At 47.7% G+C, this 18,686-nt stretch overlaps 1 protein-coding gene and 1 long non-coding RNA gene across 2 annotated transcripts; one reads left to right on the plus strand and one right to left on the minus strand.

Moving 5' to 3' along the window:
- Nucleotides 1-8,077: 8,077 nt before the first annotated feature.
- Nucleotides 8,078-15,982, minus strand: LOC147573613 (uncharacterized). Its single transcript, XR_015244883.1, has 3 exons — nt 15,757-15,982; nt 8,697-8,779; nt 8,078-8,362 (listed from the first exon to the last, which is right to left on the minus strand). It is a non-coding gene; the product is annotated as an uncharacterized LOC147573613 (long non-coding RNA).
- On the plus strand, nt 11,775-18,070 carry LOC147573614 (cytochrome P450 2A13). Its single transcript, XM_086689837.1, has 9 exons — nt 11,775-11,968; nt 12,247-12,409; nt 13,156-13,305; nt 13,549-13,709; nt 14,846-15,022; nt 15,504-15,645; nt 16,098-16,285; nt 16,929-17,070; nt 17,612-18,070. Exons 1-9 carry the CDS (start codon nt 11,789-11,791, stop codon nt 17,791-17,793), a joined length of 1,485 nt encoding a protein of 494 aa, XP_086545963.1. The 5' UTR covers nt 11,775-11,788; the 3' UTR covers nt 17,794-18,070.
- Nucleotides 18,071-18,686: the final 616 nt, after the last annotated feature.

An 18,686-nucleotide genomic window follows, 5' to 3' on the forward strand; every position in this document is an offset into this window, starting at 1 on the left:
CTGGTTTCTCTGGGGCTTGTGGCCCAATCATTCCTCTTCCCTTCATTTGGAAACAGACACACCCTCTGCTCAGGTTTGTGAAATTACTCTGTTTGAACAAGTAACACATTCACTTGATTCCAAATTCAAAAACTATAAATGGATATAAAGTGAAATCGGTTTTCTCCAACCTATCCTGCTAACTTTAATGTCCCTAAGCCAAAGGAAACTACCTAAAAAAAATTATTTCCTCCTTCCTTCCTTCCTCCCTTCCTTCCTTCCTTCTTCCCTCCCTCCCTCCTCCCTCCCTTCCTTCCTTCTTCCCTCCCTCCTCCCTCCTTTCCTTCCTTCCTTCCTTCCTTCCTTCCTTCCTTCCTTCCTTCCTTCCTTCCTTCCTCCCCTCCTTCCCTCCATGAGAGAAGGGGTGGGAAGGGGTAGAGGGAGACAGAGAATTGCAAGCAGGCTCCATGCTTGGAGGCTGACATGGGGTGTTATCCCACGATTGTGACCTGAGCCAAAATCAAGAGTCAGACTGATTCAACTGACTGAGCCACCCAGGTATCCCAGCAGCTTGTTCTTTTTTAAACTACTATGCAGAATATCATTGTGTGAATAGGCTATTACTTATTTACCTACTCTACAGTTGATGGACAGTTGAGTTATTTCCACTGTTTGGCTATTTTGACCAACTCTCTGTAAACATCCTAGTAGTTATATGTGCCCTCATCACATTTGGGTATGTACCAAGGTTTTGCTTCCTCACTGGTTAGGCATATGTTTAATTTCAGTAAACGACCAGTTTCCTAAAGAGACTGTGCTACTGTACAACTCCAAGAGCAAGGTGTGAAACTTCTTATTGTTCCACATCAATGGCAATCCTTGGATGTGCCTGGTCTTTCTATTTTAGCTTTTCTGTGGCTGTGAAGTGGCATATTTTCTTGCAGTAAACCCATTTGGCTTTGAACATTATTCCATCTATGTATTTCAGTACTTGATTTAATATATTGTTATAGATTTTCTTGGCACCTATTCTCATGACAAATATCCAGTTGAAATTTCCTTTTCTTGTAAGCTTTTGCAAGTTTTTGTCAATAAGTTGAGAAGCCTTAGTTCTTTTTGTATTTTCTGTAAGCGTATTCCACCCCCCCCCCCAATTGTTCTTATATATTTCTTAAATGTTTGGACAAATTCTTATTCTTATTTATTTTAAAATTCCAGTATAATGAACATACAGTGTTATATTAGCTTCAGGTGTACAATATAGTGATTCAACAATTCTATACATTCCTCAGTGCTCATCATGGTAAGTGTACTCTCGATCCCCTTCACCTGTTTCATCCATCCCCCCACCCACCTCCCTTCTGGTGACCATCAATTTGTTCTCTATAGTTAGGAGTCTGTTTTTTGGTTTGCTCTTTTTTCTTTGTTCATTTGTTTTGTTTCTCAAATTCCACATTTGAGTGAAATTACGGTATTTGTCTTTCTTTGACTGACTTATTTCACTCAGCGTAATACTCCCTAGCTCCATCCACATTGTTGCAAATGGAAAGATTTCATTCTTTTTTTATGGATGAGTAAAATTCCATTGTACATATACATACCACATCTTCTTTATCCATTCATCAGTCAATGGACACTTGGGATGCTTCCAAATCTTGGCTATTGTAAATAACACTGCAATAAACATAGGGGTGCATATATCTTTTCTTCCTTTCTTTTTTTCCTTCTTTCTTTCTTTTTTTTTTTTTATTAAATTTTTTTTTCAACGTTTATTTATTTTTGGGACAGAGAGAGACAGAGCATGAACGGGGGAGGGGCAGAGAGAGAGGGAGACACAGAATCGGAAACAGGCTCCAGGCTCCGAGCCATCAGCCCAGAGCCTGACACGGGGCTCGAACGCACGGACCGCGAGATCGTGACCTGGCTGAAGTCGGACGCTTAACCGTCTGCGCCACCCAGGCGCCCCTCCTTCTTTCTTTTTTTAAAAAATTTTTTTTGGGGGATGCCTGGGTGGCTCAGTCGGTTGAGTGTCTGTTTGGCTCAGGTCATCCATGAACTGTCTGTGCTGACAGCTCAGAGCCTGGAGCCTGCTTCGGATTCTGTGTCTCCCTCTCTCTTTTCCCCTCCTCCTCTCTCACTCTGTCTCTCTCTCAAAAATAAATAAACTTTAAAAAAATGTTTTTAAATGGCAATAAGACTGCTTTGCTTTCTTATCATTCATATGTTCACTGGGGTAGCACTTTTAATTTCCTTCAAAACTTTTCCTTTGCCTTAACAACTTGGCTAACTGTTTGGCACAAGAGGCTGAGCTTTTGGACTATGCTGGCTTTTGACATGCCTTCCTCACTGAGCTTAATTATTTCTAGCTTTTGATTTGAAGTGAGAGATGTGTGACTTTTTCCTTCACTTGAACACTTAGAAGCCATTGTAAAGTTATTTATTAGCCTAATTAAAAATTTTTTTTTATGTTGATTTATTTTTGAGAGAGAGAGAGAGAGACCAAGAGTGAATGGGGGAGGGGCAGAGAGAGAGGGAGACACAGAATCCGAGGCAGGCTCCAGGCTCTGAGCTGACAATACAGAGCCTGATGTGGATCTCGAACCCATGAACTGCTAGATCATGACCTGAGCCGAAGTTGGATACTTAACCGACTGAGCCACCCAGGTGCCCCTTAATTGGCCTAATTTCAATATTTTGTCTCAGCAAATAGGGAGGCCCAGGGGTGGGAGACAGACAGGGAAACAATCTGTGGGTGGAGCACTCAGGACACACACATAACATGTGTGTCAATTAAGTTTGCTGTCTTATATGGGCACAGTTTGTGGCCCCCTGAAACAGTTAAAATAGTATCAGCAAAGGTCACTAATCTCAGGTCAACGGAGCAAATATAACAATAATAAACGGTCTTGAAATATTGTGAGAGTTATCAAAATGTGACACAGAGATACAAAATAAGCTCATGCTATTGGAAAAATGGCACAATAGACTTATTCCAGACAGGATTGGCATGGACTTTCAGTTTGGAAAATACGCTGTATCTGTGAAGTGCAACAAAACATGGTATGCATGTATATAGAATGTGGGGTCCCCCCCCCGGACTCTAGATCATTCCTTTCTGAGATCCTATCACTGCTACCACCAGGCTCTATAATCATCCTGCGTTCTGTCCTCTGGTCCTTCAACTCAGAAAACTTAATAAAGCTTCTGCCTGGGTTTCAGCCATCCTCAAGGCACGGTCCCCACCTGCCTTCAGACCAAAAGCTTTAATAATAGGACATTCCCTTCTTATAACCCCATTCAGTATCTTCCTGCTTTGATTCACTCTCCAGTGATCTCAGGGAATTGTATGTATGTATGTATGTATGTATGTATGTATTTATTTATTTTAAAAATTTACATCCAAATTAGTTAGCATATAGAGCAACAATGATTTCAGAAGTAGATTCCTTAATGCCCCTTACCCATTTAGCCCATCCCCCCTCCCACAACCCCTCCAGTAACCCTCTGTTTGTTCTCCATATCTAAGAGTCTCTTATGTTTTTTCCCCCTCCCTGTTTTTATATTATTTTTGTTTCCCTTCCCTTATGTTCATCTTTTTTGTCTCCTAAAGTCCTCATATGAGTGAAGTCATATGATATTTGTCTTTCTCTGACTAGGTTTGCTTAGTATAATACCCTCCAGGTCCACCCAAGTAGTGGCAAATGGCAAGATTTCATTCTCTTTGATTGCCGAGTAATACTCAATTGTATATATATACCACATCTTTTTTTTTAATGGACTAGTTTGATATTTATTTTTCACTGTTATAAGCATTCCTGATATTGATTAGTTTATTTTCATTGATTCTCAGTGTTCTTTTTTTTTCTTTTTTCTTTTTTATTTATTTTTGGGACAGAGAGAGACAGAGCATGAACGGGGGAGGGGCAGAGAGAGAGGGAGACACAGAATCGGAAGCAGGCTCCAGGCTCTGAGCCATCAGCCCAGAGCCTGACGCGGGGCTCGAACTCCCAGACCGTGAGATCGTGACCTGGCTGAAGTCGGTCGCTTAACCGACTGCGCCACCCAGGCGCCCCTCTTTTTTTTCAATATATGAAATTTATTGTCAAATTGGTTTCCATACAACACCCAGTGCTCATCCCAAAAGGTGTCCTCCTCAATACCCATCACCCACCCTCCCCTCCCTCCCACCCCCCATCAACCTTCAGTTTGTTCTCAGTTTTTAAGAGTCTCTTATGCTTTGGCTCTCTCCCATTCTAACCTCTTTTTTTTTCTTCCTTCCCCTCCCCCATGGGTTTCTGTTAAGTTTCTCAGGATCCACATAAGAGTGAAAACATATGGTATCTTTCTCTGTATGGCTTATTTCACTTAGCATCACACTCTCCAGTTCCATCCACGTTGCTACAAAGGGCCATATTTCATTCTTTCTCATTGCCACGTAGTACTCCATTGTGTATATAAACCACAATTTCTTTATCCATTCATCAGTTGATGGACATTTAGGCTCTTTCCATAACTTGGCTATTGTTGAGAGTGCTGCTATAAACATCGGAGTACAAGTGCATCAGTACTATGCATCAGTACTCCTGTATCCCTTGGGTAAATTCCTAGCAGTTCTCCCGCTGGGTCATAGGGTAGAGCTATTTTTAATTTTTTGAGGAACCTCCACACTGTTTTCCAGAGTGGCTGCACCAATTTGCATTCCCACCAACAGTGCAAGAGGGTTCCCGTTTCTCCACATCCTCTCCAGCATTTATAGTCTCCTGATTTGTTCATTTTGGCCACTCTGACTGGCATGAGGTGATATCTGAGTGTGGTTTTGATTTGTATTTCCCTGATGAGGAGCGACATTGAGCATCTTTTCATGTGCCTGTTGGCCATCCGTATGTCTTCTTTAGAGAAGTGTCTATTCATGTTTTCTGCCCATTTCTTCACTGGATTATTTGTTTTTCGGGTGTGGAGTTTGGTGAGCTCTTTATAGATTTTGGATACTAGCCCTTTGTCCAATATGTCATTTGCAAATATCTTTTCCCATTCCGTTGGTTGCTTTTTAGTTTTGTTGATTGTTTCCTTTGCTTTGCAGAAGCTTTTTATCTTCATGAGGTCCCAGTAGTTCATTTTTGCTTTTAATTCCCTTGCCTTTGGGGATGTGTCAGGTAAGAAATTGCTACGGCTGAGATCAGAGAGGTCTTTTCCTGCTTTCTCCTCTAGGGTTTTGATGGTTTCCTGTCTCACAATGAGGTCCTTTATCCATTTTGAGTTTATTTTTGTGAATGGTTATACCACATCTTCTTTATCCATTCATCCATCAATGGACATTTGGTCTCTTTCCATACTTTAGCTATTGTTGATAGTGCTGCTATAAACATTGGGGTGCATGTGTCCCTTCGAAACAGCACACCTGTATCCCTTGGATAAATGCCTAGTCGTGCAATTGCTGGGTCGTAGGGTAGTTCTATTTTTAGTTTTTTGAGGAACCTCCATACTGTTTCCAGAGTGGCTGCACAGGGAGTTGTTGTTGTTGTTGTTGTTGTTTCTTTTCATTTGTTTTTAAACATTTTATTCTGAGTTGGTGGCTGTTATTTTCAGGATGCTTGATCCAGTAGGTGCTACTCAACCATGACCAGAGTCAGAAACTCCCCACAGCACCTCTAGAGTATAGCCCTCCACCCTCTTAGGAAAACCCTTCCCTTTTTTTGAATCTGTCTCCTTTGGCCCTGTCTTCTCTCAAACCTTCTCCCTCTCTCTCCTCCAAGAGCAGCCCTGCTCCTGCAAGAAGGCATGAGGGTGGCCTTTGGCAAGAGCTGTCCCAGCAACCAGACAGAAAGCACCTTGACTTTCTCCTTCTCCTTGGCCTTCCCTTGATGCCATTTCAGCCACACTCCCGCAGCCCACCCTGATCCTGGCCGCCATCTGAAACCTGAACACAAACACTTCAGTCTCTGATCAAACACCTTGTTCTACTCATTCTCCCCTTCACCGTGTGACACTGGTTACCCAGCTTTTGGTTAATGTCCCAAAGAAGCAAACACAGCTGAAGGTGAAGCCTCCCTCCTATTGAAAGACCGGTTTTACTTTTATTAGTTTAACATTTGGATTCTTTGGTTTTAGGCCTACAGGGAAGTTTTCAAGAACCACAGGATTATCAGCAACAGTTTGCTGATGTCTCATAAAGAAAAAAGGCGGGGCTTGGCAGCCCAGAGTGGGGTTAAGAGCATGAAATCTAGAGTCAACACAAGGCCAGGCCCAGGCTCTACCCTGATCATCCGTGGAGCCCCAAACAACTCATTTCCACTTCTTTGGGCCTTACTTAACTCATCTGCAAACTGGGCATGATAAACCCAACCTCACAGGCTTGCAGTGAGGACTTGAATAAGATGCCCATAGAGAGCTTCACAGGGTCAGATCATAGGCTCACGGAATGCTATCATTGTCAGCAGTACTAGCATTTAGATTTAAACCAAGAAGGGGCACCTGGGGCTCAATCTGTTAAGTGTCCGACTTTGGCTCAGGACATGATCTCTCAGTTCATGAATTTGAGCTCCATGTTGGGCTCTGTGCTGAAGCCCTAGAGCCTGCTTCGGATTCTGTGTCTCTCTCTCTGTTTGCCCCCCTCCCCCCCCCCCCGACACATACCTCATGCTCTGTCTCTCTCTCTGTCTCTCAAAAACAAACATTAAAAAGATAAATTTAAACCAAGAAGGCTTACCTAAAATTCTCATTTGGAAATGCTTTGAAACTAGTGAGAGGTGGTTCATTTCTCACCTCTGTGAATGTAGTAAATTGTAGTAAATGTTATGAACTGTTTTCATTAAAAGGGTTAATTTTTTAGATAAGTATTTTCTTGATTTATTTACTTACATATATGCATATACACATATACATATACATATATCCACATACATATAAATGTATATACGCATGTATGTATATGTATAAATGTATATATACATATAAACTTTACACCCAGTGTGGGGCTTGAAATCACAACCCCAAGATCAAGAGCCATACGCTCTACTGACTGAAAGAGCCAATGTGCCCCTTTACTTCAATTAAACAAAAAAATCTCATTTCGGAGAGGGTCATAGATTTCAGGCACACTTGTGACCATGAGCCAGCTTTTTCTGGAGTTTGGGTCAGGCTGGGGGTAGAGGACAGAAAGTTGATTGATGAGGATGGCAGAGGGAGCAGGGGGTGTAGCGGTCACAGATGTCTGCTCTGTCCCACCATCTCACATGGCCAAGCCTGGCTTGTGAGGCTCTCTCTGCCCTGCCCTCCTCTCCTCCCCCACCTGTGAGCTCACCCTGCAAGACCCAGTTCAAACGACACCGCCTCTAGGAAGCACTCCCAATCCTCAACCCCAAGTAGTAAATTATCACAAATAATTATTAATGAATACTAATGGGATCATTGAAGATTTTGGTTTATCCGGATCTGCTCTCTCACCAGGCTAAGAAATCCCTAGAAGCAGGGATTGTGCCTGGTTCCCCAACATGTCTCCTGCCTCAAACCTGCTCCTGATCTATGTCCCCAAACCAATACATGGCACTCCCACCTACCCCCACACTGGGCTCTACCCCACCTTACCCCACACAACCACCGCATAACCAAGGAAGAATTCGTTTGTCCTTCCATATCTTTCTCCAGCCCATGCCTCCTCCCCATGCTCATGGCCCTGTCCTCTGTCACCTGGAGCCTATAGAAGCTACTTCTATGTCTCTCCATCTGTAGTCTCACCTTCTCCAACAATCTGAACAATCCCTCTGAAACACAAATTTAACCATCTTCTTCCCCTACCTACACCCCTTCTGGGGCTCCCCATCATCTTAGGACACGGTCCAGCTCCCCACCAAGTCACATAAGGTCCAGCAGGTCTGACCCCTGCTGATGGCTACAGCCTCATCAGTGCGCAGGGCCCCAGATCCTTCCACCGTAACAGCACCCGACCATGCTCCACTGCCTTGGCACTTGGATTCCTCTGCCCAGAATTCTCCCTCTCTACTCTCCCCATCCTGCCCTGAAAAATCCCTACTTTGCCCTCAGATGACTCAGCCTGAGTTGACAAGGTTGAAACAGGTGCCACTTCTGGGCCCCTACAGAGACCTGTGCCACCCAATCCTGCCCTGACCCCTCTGTCTGTCTCCCCCAACCTTGCCCTGACTCCTCTGTCTCCCCCATCCCCACCATGACTCCTCTGTCTGTGACTTCTCACCCCAGCCCTGTGTGTTCTGAGCTTCACTGACTTGTAGCTGCTCTGTCTCCCTTGTGGCATGACAGCTTCATGAGGGTGGGGCACAGTCTGTCTTGGTCACCTTAGTGTCCTCAGCATCCCTCAGCACAGGTGTCATGGAGTGGTGAGTTGACTGAGCACTGGTTGGATGACTGTCTGGAAATATTTTAATATGTTTTTAAGATGTTTATTCATTTTTGAGAGAGAGAAGAGAGAGAACGAGTGGGGGAGGAGCAGAGAGAGGGGGAGACACAGAATGGGAAGCAGGCTCCAGGCTCTGAGCTGTCAGCACAGAGTCCGACATGAGGCTGGAACCCACGAACGGTGAGAACATGAACTGAGACCAAGTCGGACACTTACCCGACTGAGCCACGCAAGCACCCCTGGATGACTGTCTTAAAAGTGTTGAATGGCTCAGGAGCCTGGGGGAGACTATGGGAGAGAATTTTCTGAGTGGATATTTGAGTTCATGCAATAGGAGTTGACCCACCTCAGAATGCTCTCAGGACACATGCGTCCGATGCAGGCTTTTTCTGCTGAGTGTAACCCTTGACAACTGAGCGAGGCAATACCCTGAAAAATAAGGGAATCAGCTGGTATTTAGAGAAGGGAGACAGAGCCGGGTCAACATTGTTTGAATGCAAACACAGACAGGCACAAGCAGATCTCAGACAAGTGCACACAGCGTGACCCACATGCCTACACACTGTGCCTGAATACACACACACGTGTCCATCCACATGCCCATACCCAGTCACCAGTAGTACGTGCACATACACCATTAGCACACAGTCAGACATGAGGGTGCACACACAGACATATGTGTAGACATCCCTTAACAGGCATACCCCAAAGCATGTACTCAGTTACCCATAGACAGACAAGGGCTGGTGTGCATTCAGGCACACTGGTCTGCACACACACCCAAGGTCAATGTCGTATTATCAGCCCCAGGGGGGAAGGCTCAGCTGTGCCAAGGAAGGAAGGGCAGGGAGGTTCCCACAAGGCTTTCTCTCCCTTCCTCTTTTCCCAAAGAAGAAGTAATCAGAACTTTAGACCAGAAAAGATCAAATCCAGAAGGGGATTTAGAGAACCCCTTACTCATGTCCTTCATCCTGTGGAGTAATAGGAACAACTACCATTCGTTGGCACTTACTGCCATGTACTTCACACGCATGAACCCATGACTCCTCTGAAAATAGGCTAAGAGGTGGGTCCTGTCATTGGCCCCATGAGACTCAGAGAGGTGAGGTGACCTGTTCAAGGTCCCACAACAAAGAAGGGACAAGGGATTCCAATCCATGCCTTAACCATGCTCTTAACTGCTGTGCTATTGCCTAGAAAGGGAAACTGAGTCTCAGCAAGGGAAAGGGATTTTCCTGGGTGCACCACTACCTCACTGTGGAAGCTGATCCCGGGACCCCTGCTCACTGGCGTGGCACACTCCTGCCTCTAGGGGAGAAGGCATGTGAAGACAGATGCTGGCTTCGCTCCGAGTTCCAGGGTGACCAACAAGGTCAATCTCACTTGACCTCTCTCTCCTGATGTACTTCTGCCTGTCATGCACCTGATTCTCTGCCTTGCTCATGACAGGCCGTCTGAACACTCAGTGCCCTAACTGGTGCCAACCTCATTGTGAAACAAACTCTCAAAATTCTACCTCCCTCCTTGCCAAGAAAAAGTGGGAAAGTGGCCGGGGGGCGGGGGGCAGGCTTGCAGTCTGGCCAGGTAGAGACTGGTGGTTGGGATTGGGGGACTCATACTTGCCAAGCTTCTGCTAATCTCTTTCCCTCCTGTGCTCCCTTTAGAGCCAACAAACAACATTCCTCTTTCTGCTTTGTTCTCTGCCCCTTGTTCCCTCCCCCATAGGACTCTGGCTCAGGGGCCTAGAGCAACATACCAGTACTGAGAGTGCCAACCTCATGCACCTGCACTCCTCTAAGGTTAGGGCTGGCATCTGAGCAGGGGGTCCAGCTATCAGATGCTGCCTTGTGCCCATCGGGGCCCCTCTCAGGCCCACTGAAGACCAGTCCAGCACCCACATGGTGCTCATGTCAGAGTCTGCTGGGACCAACCCCAGAGCTGCACGATGCCACCCTGAAGCCACCCCGATGGCCACCTGGGCCTGCTCTCAGACCCTCCTGGCACCAGACATGGCTCTGTTAACGATCTCCTGATATCAAGTTCAAGGCCAACCTGTTTTCAATCCTAGTGTCTAGGATTGAAAACAGAGCCTGCCACTGTATCTCTGTGTCCAACACTGATGCTAGTCTCCACACCACCCATTGCTAAACTTGGTCTCCACTTGGCCTTCAGGGTGGGCTAGGCCAGTCAATGGAGAAAGGAATGGACAGGGTTCAAATCCCAGATCCCTACCTGCCACCTGTGTGACTTCCAGCAGGTGGCTGTAGGGAGGCTTGTTCTTCTGAACAGCAAAATGAAGATGCTATGACGGAACCCCACTGCCAGAAGGATTCCATGAGATCACAGTTTGCACACTGCTCCCCTTTGGTGAGCACCCTCTTGTTAAGGAAGAAGGTCACCAAGGAGAGGACAGCAGGGCCACCATCTGTCCTCACACCCACTTTCAGCATACAGGGCCCGGCTATCTCCTAAACAAACATGGAAATGATGAACCTAGCAAGCTCCCCCAGGGACCTGGGTAGGACCAGTGTGGCTTTCTGTAAATCACACCCTTTGAGACAACTGGGCTTTTTGGCACCATATTGGTGGATGTCATTACTATTTTCAAGTTCTGCCCAGTCTCTCTGCCATTGAGACCATGAGTTAGTCTTTTTTTTTTTTTTTTTTTTTTTTTTTGTTAAGAAAAAATTTTAAACGTTTATTTATTTTTGAGAGAGAGAGAGAAGGAGACAGATGCAGGGGGGAAGACCATGAGTTTCTCTTCTTTCCTAAGGAAAGTTCCACTTGAATGTGGCTCTGGACTTCTACCCCTTTCCAACCACAGATGGGCCGTGATACTGATCCTGACCTTTCTCTGAGGCCCCAGTGAGGATTCTGGGTACCCGAGGTGACACTGTGTCCAAAGCAAAGTCAAAGTTTGGGTCAAGTGGTCATTCCCTGATCGTGCTGGATTCCCATATACTTCTCCCAGGAACCCTCATCACAGCCAGGGGTCCTCCCTTGCCCCAACACCCTCAAATTGACTCCCTGGAATCTCATCCTCAAACCCAGATATTGGATTCTTCACTCTGGAGACCTCAAAACCTACATGTTGGGGTCTGTTCTCACTCTGAGATCCCAAATCCAAAGCTCAGGGGGCTCCCCATGCAAATATTATAAACTCTTCAGTTCTGGAATATATGTCTCACCAAGTCTGCAGCCCTGGGGTGGACTCCCTTGAGGGGTGACACATTCTGTCTTGGGGCCCTCCCCCTGTTAATCTCCTTGGGGTTCCCTCCTCCTGCCTTGCTGGCTGTGTCTCAAGTTCTGTGGTGAGCCCAGGAGGGTGTAGCTGGAGGTGAAATGGCACAATTACATAATTAGAATCAAAGTCCGCCCTTCTTGCTCAAGTAGTATAAAGGCAAACCACCCCAGCAATCTGTCACTCCCACTGCCATCATGCTGGCCTCAGGGCTCCTCCTGGTGGCTTTGCTCACCTGCCTGACAATAATGGTCTTGATGTCTGCCTGGAGGCAGAGGAAGCTCTGGGGGAAGCTCCCTCCAGGACCCACCCCATTGCCCTTCATCGGGAATTACCTGCAGCTGAACACACAGCAAATGTACAACTCTCTCATGAAGGTACCTTGAGGCAGGGGATGGTGGAAGGGGGTGGGGCTGGGCGCCTGCCTAATTGAGCTGGGGCATTGTGGCAGGGGGCGGGCAAGGTTGGATGGGAGTCTTAGGAAAGTGGAATTGTGCAGTTGGGGCAGCAGGGTCCTAAGCAGGGAAGAGCAGATCCTGGGATACCCGCCCCTTGAGTGCCAGAACCTGGGGGAAATGCATGCAGTGGGTGAGGTCTGGGCACAGGGCCAGTTCCCCGTGGGGCCGCTCCCTCTAAGCACTCTCACTTTGGTTAGATCAGCGAGCGCTATGGCCCCGTGTTCACGGTCCACCTGGGGCCGCGGCGCATTGTGGTGCTGTGTGGACACGAGGCCGTGAAGGAGGCGCTGGTGGACCAGGCTGAGGAATTTGGCGGGCGAGGCGAGCAGGCCACCTTCGACTGGCTCTTCAAAGGCTATGGTGAGGGGCTCCGGATGGGGGCATGTGGTCAGGAACACTCGATGGCCTCAGTTTCCCCACTGTCCTCTTGACTCACCCTCCCACCCAAGGCTGAGGCCGAGTTCTCCCCCTGCTCCCCTCTGTCCCTGTCCCTGCTAATTGTCCCTTCTCCCTGGTCTTCTCTAACTTGACCCTGAGTGCCTGCGTCTCTATTTCCCCTGCTTCTTGGCCCCATGTCCCTGTTCTCTCTCAGATATGCCTCTTCTTTCTGTGTGTCTTTGAAGAGCTCTGGGGATTTCCGCCTCAGAACTGTGGTCAGTCCACCTCCACGTCCTTGTCTTTTTCTCCCTCTAAGCTTCTGTGCTTCCCCTCCCTTCATCCTCCCTCTACTCTTTTCCTCTTCTGTGTCAGAATCTCACCCTGTTTCTGCTTCACACCCCATGCCTCTGTCTCTGGAAACAGTCTTTCCTCTCTCCCGACCTTCTTTGTTCTCTCTCCCTATTTTCTTCTTTCCCCAGCTCAGTGTTAGGATCCTTCAGGATTTTTATTGCCACCTCTCAGATATCCACAGATGTCACCTCCCTCTGGCCCTCCCTTACTTCTTTCTCTGTCTTTATGTGTCTCCAAATCTCTGTTTCTCTGGGCATCTGACTTGCCTCTCTCCTTCTGATTCTTTTCTTCCAACTAGGTCGCCATCTCTTTCAGTATGTCTCTGACCTTGAGTTGAATCTCTGTCTCCCACGGTTGCCCCCCTCCCCCCCCCCCAGGTGTGGCGTTCAGCAATGGCGAGCGAGCCAAGCAGCTCCGGCGCTTCTCCATCACCACGCTGCGGGACTTTGGTGTGGGCAAGCGTGGCATCGAGGAGCGCATCCAGGAGGAAGTGGGCTTCCTCATCGAGGCCCTCCGGGGCACACATGGTGAGCCAGGAGGGAATGAGGGAGAAGGAGCAGGAGCACTCATGTGGATATGTGCGCTTTCTGGTCCTGGAAGGGGACTGACTGGACTGGGGGAAGGAGTCCAGGCTCCTGGCTCTAAGGCCTTGTGCTGGGAGCTTGTCTCATCACCCTGGTGCTTTTCTCCAATTCTTGACCTGGTGTCAGACTGCCTAGTGGATGCTCCCCCAGATCCCTGTTTCTCCTCAACCCCATCCCACTCCCTAGGCACCTTCATCGATCCCACCTTCTTCCTGAGCCGGACAGCGTCCAATGTCATCAGCTCCATTGTCTTTGGGGACCGCTTTGACTATGAGAACAAAGAGTTCCTGTCACTGCTGCGTATGATGCTGGGAAGCTTCCAGTTCACAGCTACATCTATGGGTCAGGTAACCCGTCCCAGTCTGTCTCTACAACACCCTACTACAACCCTCCAATTGCTTCCTCACATAAGACAGGTGCCCCAAACTCCCTTCCTCTCCCAGATAGGGTTCCATCAAAACCACTCTTGGACAATGGAACAGCTACACCAGAATACCCCGTTTCCAAGGACACCTGAATATCTCAACAGATGTTTTTCCCACCAAAAAACCCAAAACCCAAACCAAACATACAAAAAACAGCCTGCAGGCATGACAGCTGTTATAAGCCCAGCCTTCCTTCTTGGCATGTGCCCCCACCCTACCTATCTTAATATCTAGAACTGGCTCCCTGTCAAGACATTCCATCTTTTCATCTTAATATCTTAACAGCTGAACAAGTGACCACCTCCGTCCATGTCCTGAATACATGAACACCTGGTGCTATAAAATACAGTCTGCCAAAATCATTTGAGATTTACACAGGTATCCCAAACCAGCCTACTGGGCTACCTAGATAAGTACTTCTTCATAGCCCACTGAAATATCTGAACATCTGGACAGATACGCCAACCAAGAAGGCCTCTAAACATGTAAACATCTGGATAGATGGTTCCCCAAACACCCAAATTATGTTCCTCAATGCAGCTCACTCAAACACTTACAGCAGTGCTCCCCTCCAGCCCAGTGTAAATATTTGAAACACATGAACAGGTATTTCCCCCACCTCAACATTTGCATACCTGCCACACTTTAATACCTCAATACCTGCATAGAAATCACTATTCCATAGCCTCTAAATATCTGGATAGTTGTCTCCAACTGAGCCTACTTGATGTCTAGAGACCTAAACAGGTACCTACCTCCCCCTCATATCAGTCAGAAATAAATAGGTAAACACCTGGACAGGAGTTTCCCAATGCAACCTCACCTGAATATCTGGATGTGTCCCAAACCATCTCACCAACATGCTGGGATAGGGGTTCTCACACTTAACTCATGTGAAAACTTAGATATCTCCTCCCATCAGTCCCATATAAATCCTTAACATCTGGATGGGGGTCTTTAATTCAGTGCTTTCCTTGCCATGAGAAAGGTTCCACTCCTATCAAGACCTGCCTGCTGACAGCTGTCCTTCCCGTCCTTTCTTCTCTCCCCATCCTCAGCTCTATGAGATGTTTTATTCAGTGATGAAACACCTGCCAGGACCACAGCAACAGGCATTTAAGGATCTGAAAGGTCTGGAGGACTTCATAGCCAAGAAGGTGGAGCAGAACCAACGCACGCTAGATCCCAACTCCCCGCGGGACTTCATCGACTCCTTCCTCATCCGCATGCAGGAGGTACACCCCAACAGCCAGTGCAGAGAGCTGCAGAGCCAGGCAGAGGGAAACCAGGCTGGCATGGGGAGAGCAGAGCCTCGTTCAAACCATTCCCCTCATAACATCCTCACAATCCCAAGTATAATAACTATGGCTGCTCCCTCTACTGAGCCCCTGCCCATGGGCAGGACCTGTGTGTGCCAACCATAATAGCAAGCAATTCCGTACCATGCACTCACTGACTCTATTCCTCTCCTTCTCAATATTCCCACCATAAAAAAGTGTTCTTGAAGAGTAAAGGACAGATAGGCAGGTGGGTAAGGAGTGTGGGAAGGGCATTTTGGGCAGAGCCAGCAGCCTGAACAAAGAGCTAGTGGAACCAAGTCCCTCCTCCCACCTCTGGTCTGGATCTAAGAGAGAGGGGTCCAAAGAGAAAGACCCCAGAAGGGCCCTGAGAGCTCTGAGGGGAGTGGGCTTGGCCTGAAGCCCTCTCTCCCTATAGGAGCAGAACAACCCCAACACAGAGTTCTACTTGAAGAACCTGGTGCTGACCACACTGAACCTCTTCTTTGCGGGCACTGAGACAGTCAGCACGACCCTGCGGTATGGCTTCCTGCTGCTCATGAAGCACCCAGATGTGGAGGGTAAGGCTGCAGGGTGGGGGGCAACAAAGTGGCAGCCACAGGCCCTCAAACTTCCTCTGAGCCCACTGCAACATCCCCACCTTCCCCAGATCCCTGAAACCTCAGACATACCCTGTTAACCGGAGACTAGGTGATATTCTGCTGATGAGCACCAGCCAAGTTTCACTAGGTGTTTAAGTATTGAAAATATCTGAACGGATTGGTAAATAGCTTCCATGCTGGGTCAAATGTATATCCACTGCCTGCTCTCCAAACCATTCCCCAAACTCCTCCCTTATGCCTACTCATGATTCTGGCACGACCGGGTGACCAGGATACGGCACCAACACTGCGTATGGCCAACGTCTGTTTTGAATGGTCTAAGTCCATGGCACACGTGGATGTCCATATTTGGACTATCATCACTGCCCCGAGACCCCAGATACCTAAATACCTTCCCCCTCCTCCCACAGCCAAAATCCACGAAGAGATTGACCAGGTGATTGGCAAGAACCGGCAGCCCAAGTTTGAGGACAGGGCCAAGATGCCCTACACAGAGGCGGTGATCCATGAGATCCAAAGATTTGGAGACATGATCCCCATGGGATTGGCCCGCAGAGTCACCAAGGACACCAAGTTTCGGGAGTTCTTCCTCCCCAAGGTATCTTCCTGTCCCACCTTGGGGGACCTCCAACCTGCTCCCTGTGACCCAGCAATCCATTCCCTTAGAAGCTTCCCAGCCCCTGTCCCATTGCTTCAATCAAACACTGCTCCAACCACCATGTCCCTCCAATCCCCTCAGAGATTCCTGAAGCCCGTGTCTCCCCCAGAGCTCTTTCCACAAGGAATATGAACCCCATACCCCCAAACTTCCTCTCTCAAGAGACATGAACTTCATGTCTAGACCTCCTCCCTCAAGGACACGGATCTCATGTCCCCCAAACATCCTGCCTAGAGAAACACAAACCTGATGTCTCTCAATCCCAGTCCCAGAGAGCATGAACCCCCATGTCCTCTCAACCTCCTGCCTTGAGAGACATGAACTGTGGGTCCCCCACACCTTCTGTCCTAAGAGACACAGAACCTGTGCTCCCCAAACTTCCCTTCTCAGGAGACATGAACCCCCATGTCTGCCAAGCTTCCTGGTTCAGAGACCTGAGTCTCATGTCCCCAGGGGACCCACACTCCCCCGCCTCCCATTTCTTATCACTCAGGGCACCCGCATTGTCCCATCAACCTCCATGTGCTTTCAGCACACCCTGCCCCCACTCCACCTTATCAAATGCCCCTCTCCTCCTCACCAGGGCACTGAAGTGTTCCCTATGCTGGGCTCTGTGCTGAGAGACCCCAAGTTCTTTTCCCACCCCCGAGACTTCCACCCCCAGCACTTCCTGGATGAGAAGGGCCAGTTTAAGAAGAGTGATGCTTTTGTGCCCTTCTCCATCGGTAAGAGACCCCGGTCTGCTTGCTGCTAAGCCACTGCTCCCACCAACCGGGCCTCCTTCATCCCACATCCCGTCTCTAAGCTGTAGCCTGGGGTCTGTGTCCAGCTTGAAAGTCCCTCTAAGATCTACTCTAGAGCCAACCAGCTGCAAACCCCATGACTACCAAGTACCTGTGTCCAGGCAACTGGAAAGGGATGATTGTATCCATTTCACAGATGGGGAAAATCAAAGTCCTTAGTGAGTCAGGTATTTGTCCAAAGTCATTTAGATTCTTGAGATTCCTTGGGAGGAGATGAGAGCCCGGCAGCCATATCTGAGTGTGTGCTTGGAAGGAAGGGGCACCTAAATTTCCCATTGCTACAGCTTGGGATAGCTCACCCCTATCCCATGTACAAGAGAAACTGATGCTCAGAGAGGGTTAGAGATGTCTCTGAAAGTTTCTCAGTCCCTGCTCTCTGGGAGAATGCAGTTGGGGGTGGGTAGTGGAGAAGGGAGCAGTGAGAGTAGGCCTCACCTCCAGTCCTCCCATTCTGTCTCTTCAGGAAAGCGGTACTGTTTCGGAGAAGGTCTGGCTAGAATGGAGCTCTTTCTCTTCCTCACCACCATCTTGCAGAACTTCTGCCTCAAGTCCCCTCAGCTGCCCCAAGACATTGACGTGTCCCCCAAACTTGTGGGCTTTGCCACTATCCCACGAAATTACACCATGAGCTTCCAGCCCCGCTGAGCAAGGGCTGTGCTGGGGGATCCGGGGAGGGCTGCGGGAGGAGTGGGCGGGGCAGAGGCGGGGCTACCAGGAAGGCGGGTTAGTGGAGGGCGGAGCTAGCAAGAGGGAGGTGACTTAGGGAAATCTGAGGGGCAAGGTGACAGGAGAGGAAGAGGAAAGGAATGGACTCTGTTCACCTTGCTAGAGATAGATGCTTCAGAGGTGGGATAAGAGGAAGGGAAACCTTACACCCTACTGTTAATAATAATAATAATAGTAACACCTATTATTTGTTGAATCTCTGTATCAGTTCTGGGCTAAAAACATTATGCAATTACTGCACTTAATTCTCACAAATCTATGTGACAGGGCACAGTGCACATGCCCATTTTAGAAAGCTTAACTGATTCCCAAGGGAGCTACAAGGACAAATCCTTTTAATAAGTTTAAAAATGGCACTAAACATACAAAAGTCTTTTCCTGTTTTTTTTTTTTCTATATACTTTAGGAAATCAAAATTAAAAGCACAATAACTCTTGTAGTCACTGAAATAAATGAAATATTTAAGTAGAGTCTGACAATACATGCACAGAGCCTGTATGGTGAAAGCTGCAAAATACCAATAAAAGTAATAAAAAAAAAAAAAAAATATATATATATATATATATACATATACATATATATATGTTTATTTATTTATTTTGAGAGAGAGAGAGACAGCATGTGCAAGTGGGGGAGGAGCAGAGAGGCAGGGAGGGGGAGAGAGAATCCCAAGTAGAATCCCACACACCGCGAGACCATGACCTGAGCTGAAGTCTGTCTCTTCAGGTGTCCGCCACTCAGGTGTCCCAGAAATCAGATATTTTTTAAATAAGGAGAGACATACCATGTTCATGGATTGGAAGATCAGTACA

This window comes from Puma concolor, chromosome E2 (assembly GCF_028749965.1).
Source record: "Puma concolor isolate L17-30 chromosome E2, mPumCon1.1.hap2, whole genome shotgun sequence".
In the NCBI taxonomy this organism is placed as follows: domain Eukaryota; kingdom Metazoa; phylum Chordata; class Mammalia; order Carnivora; family Felidae; genus Puma; species Puma concolor.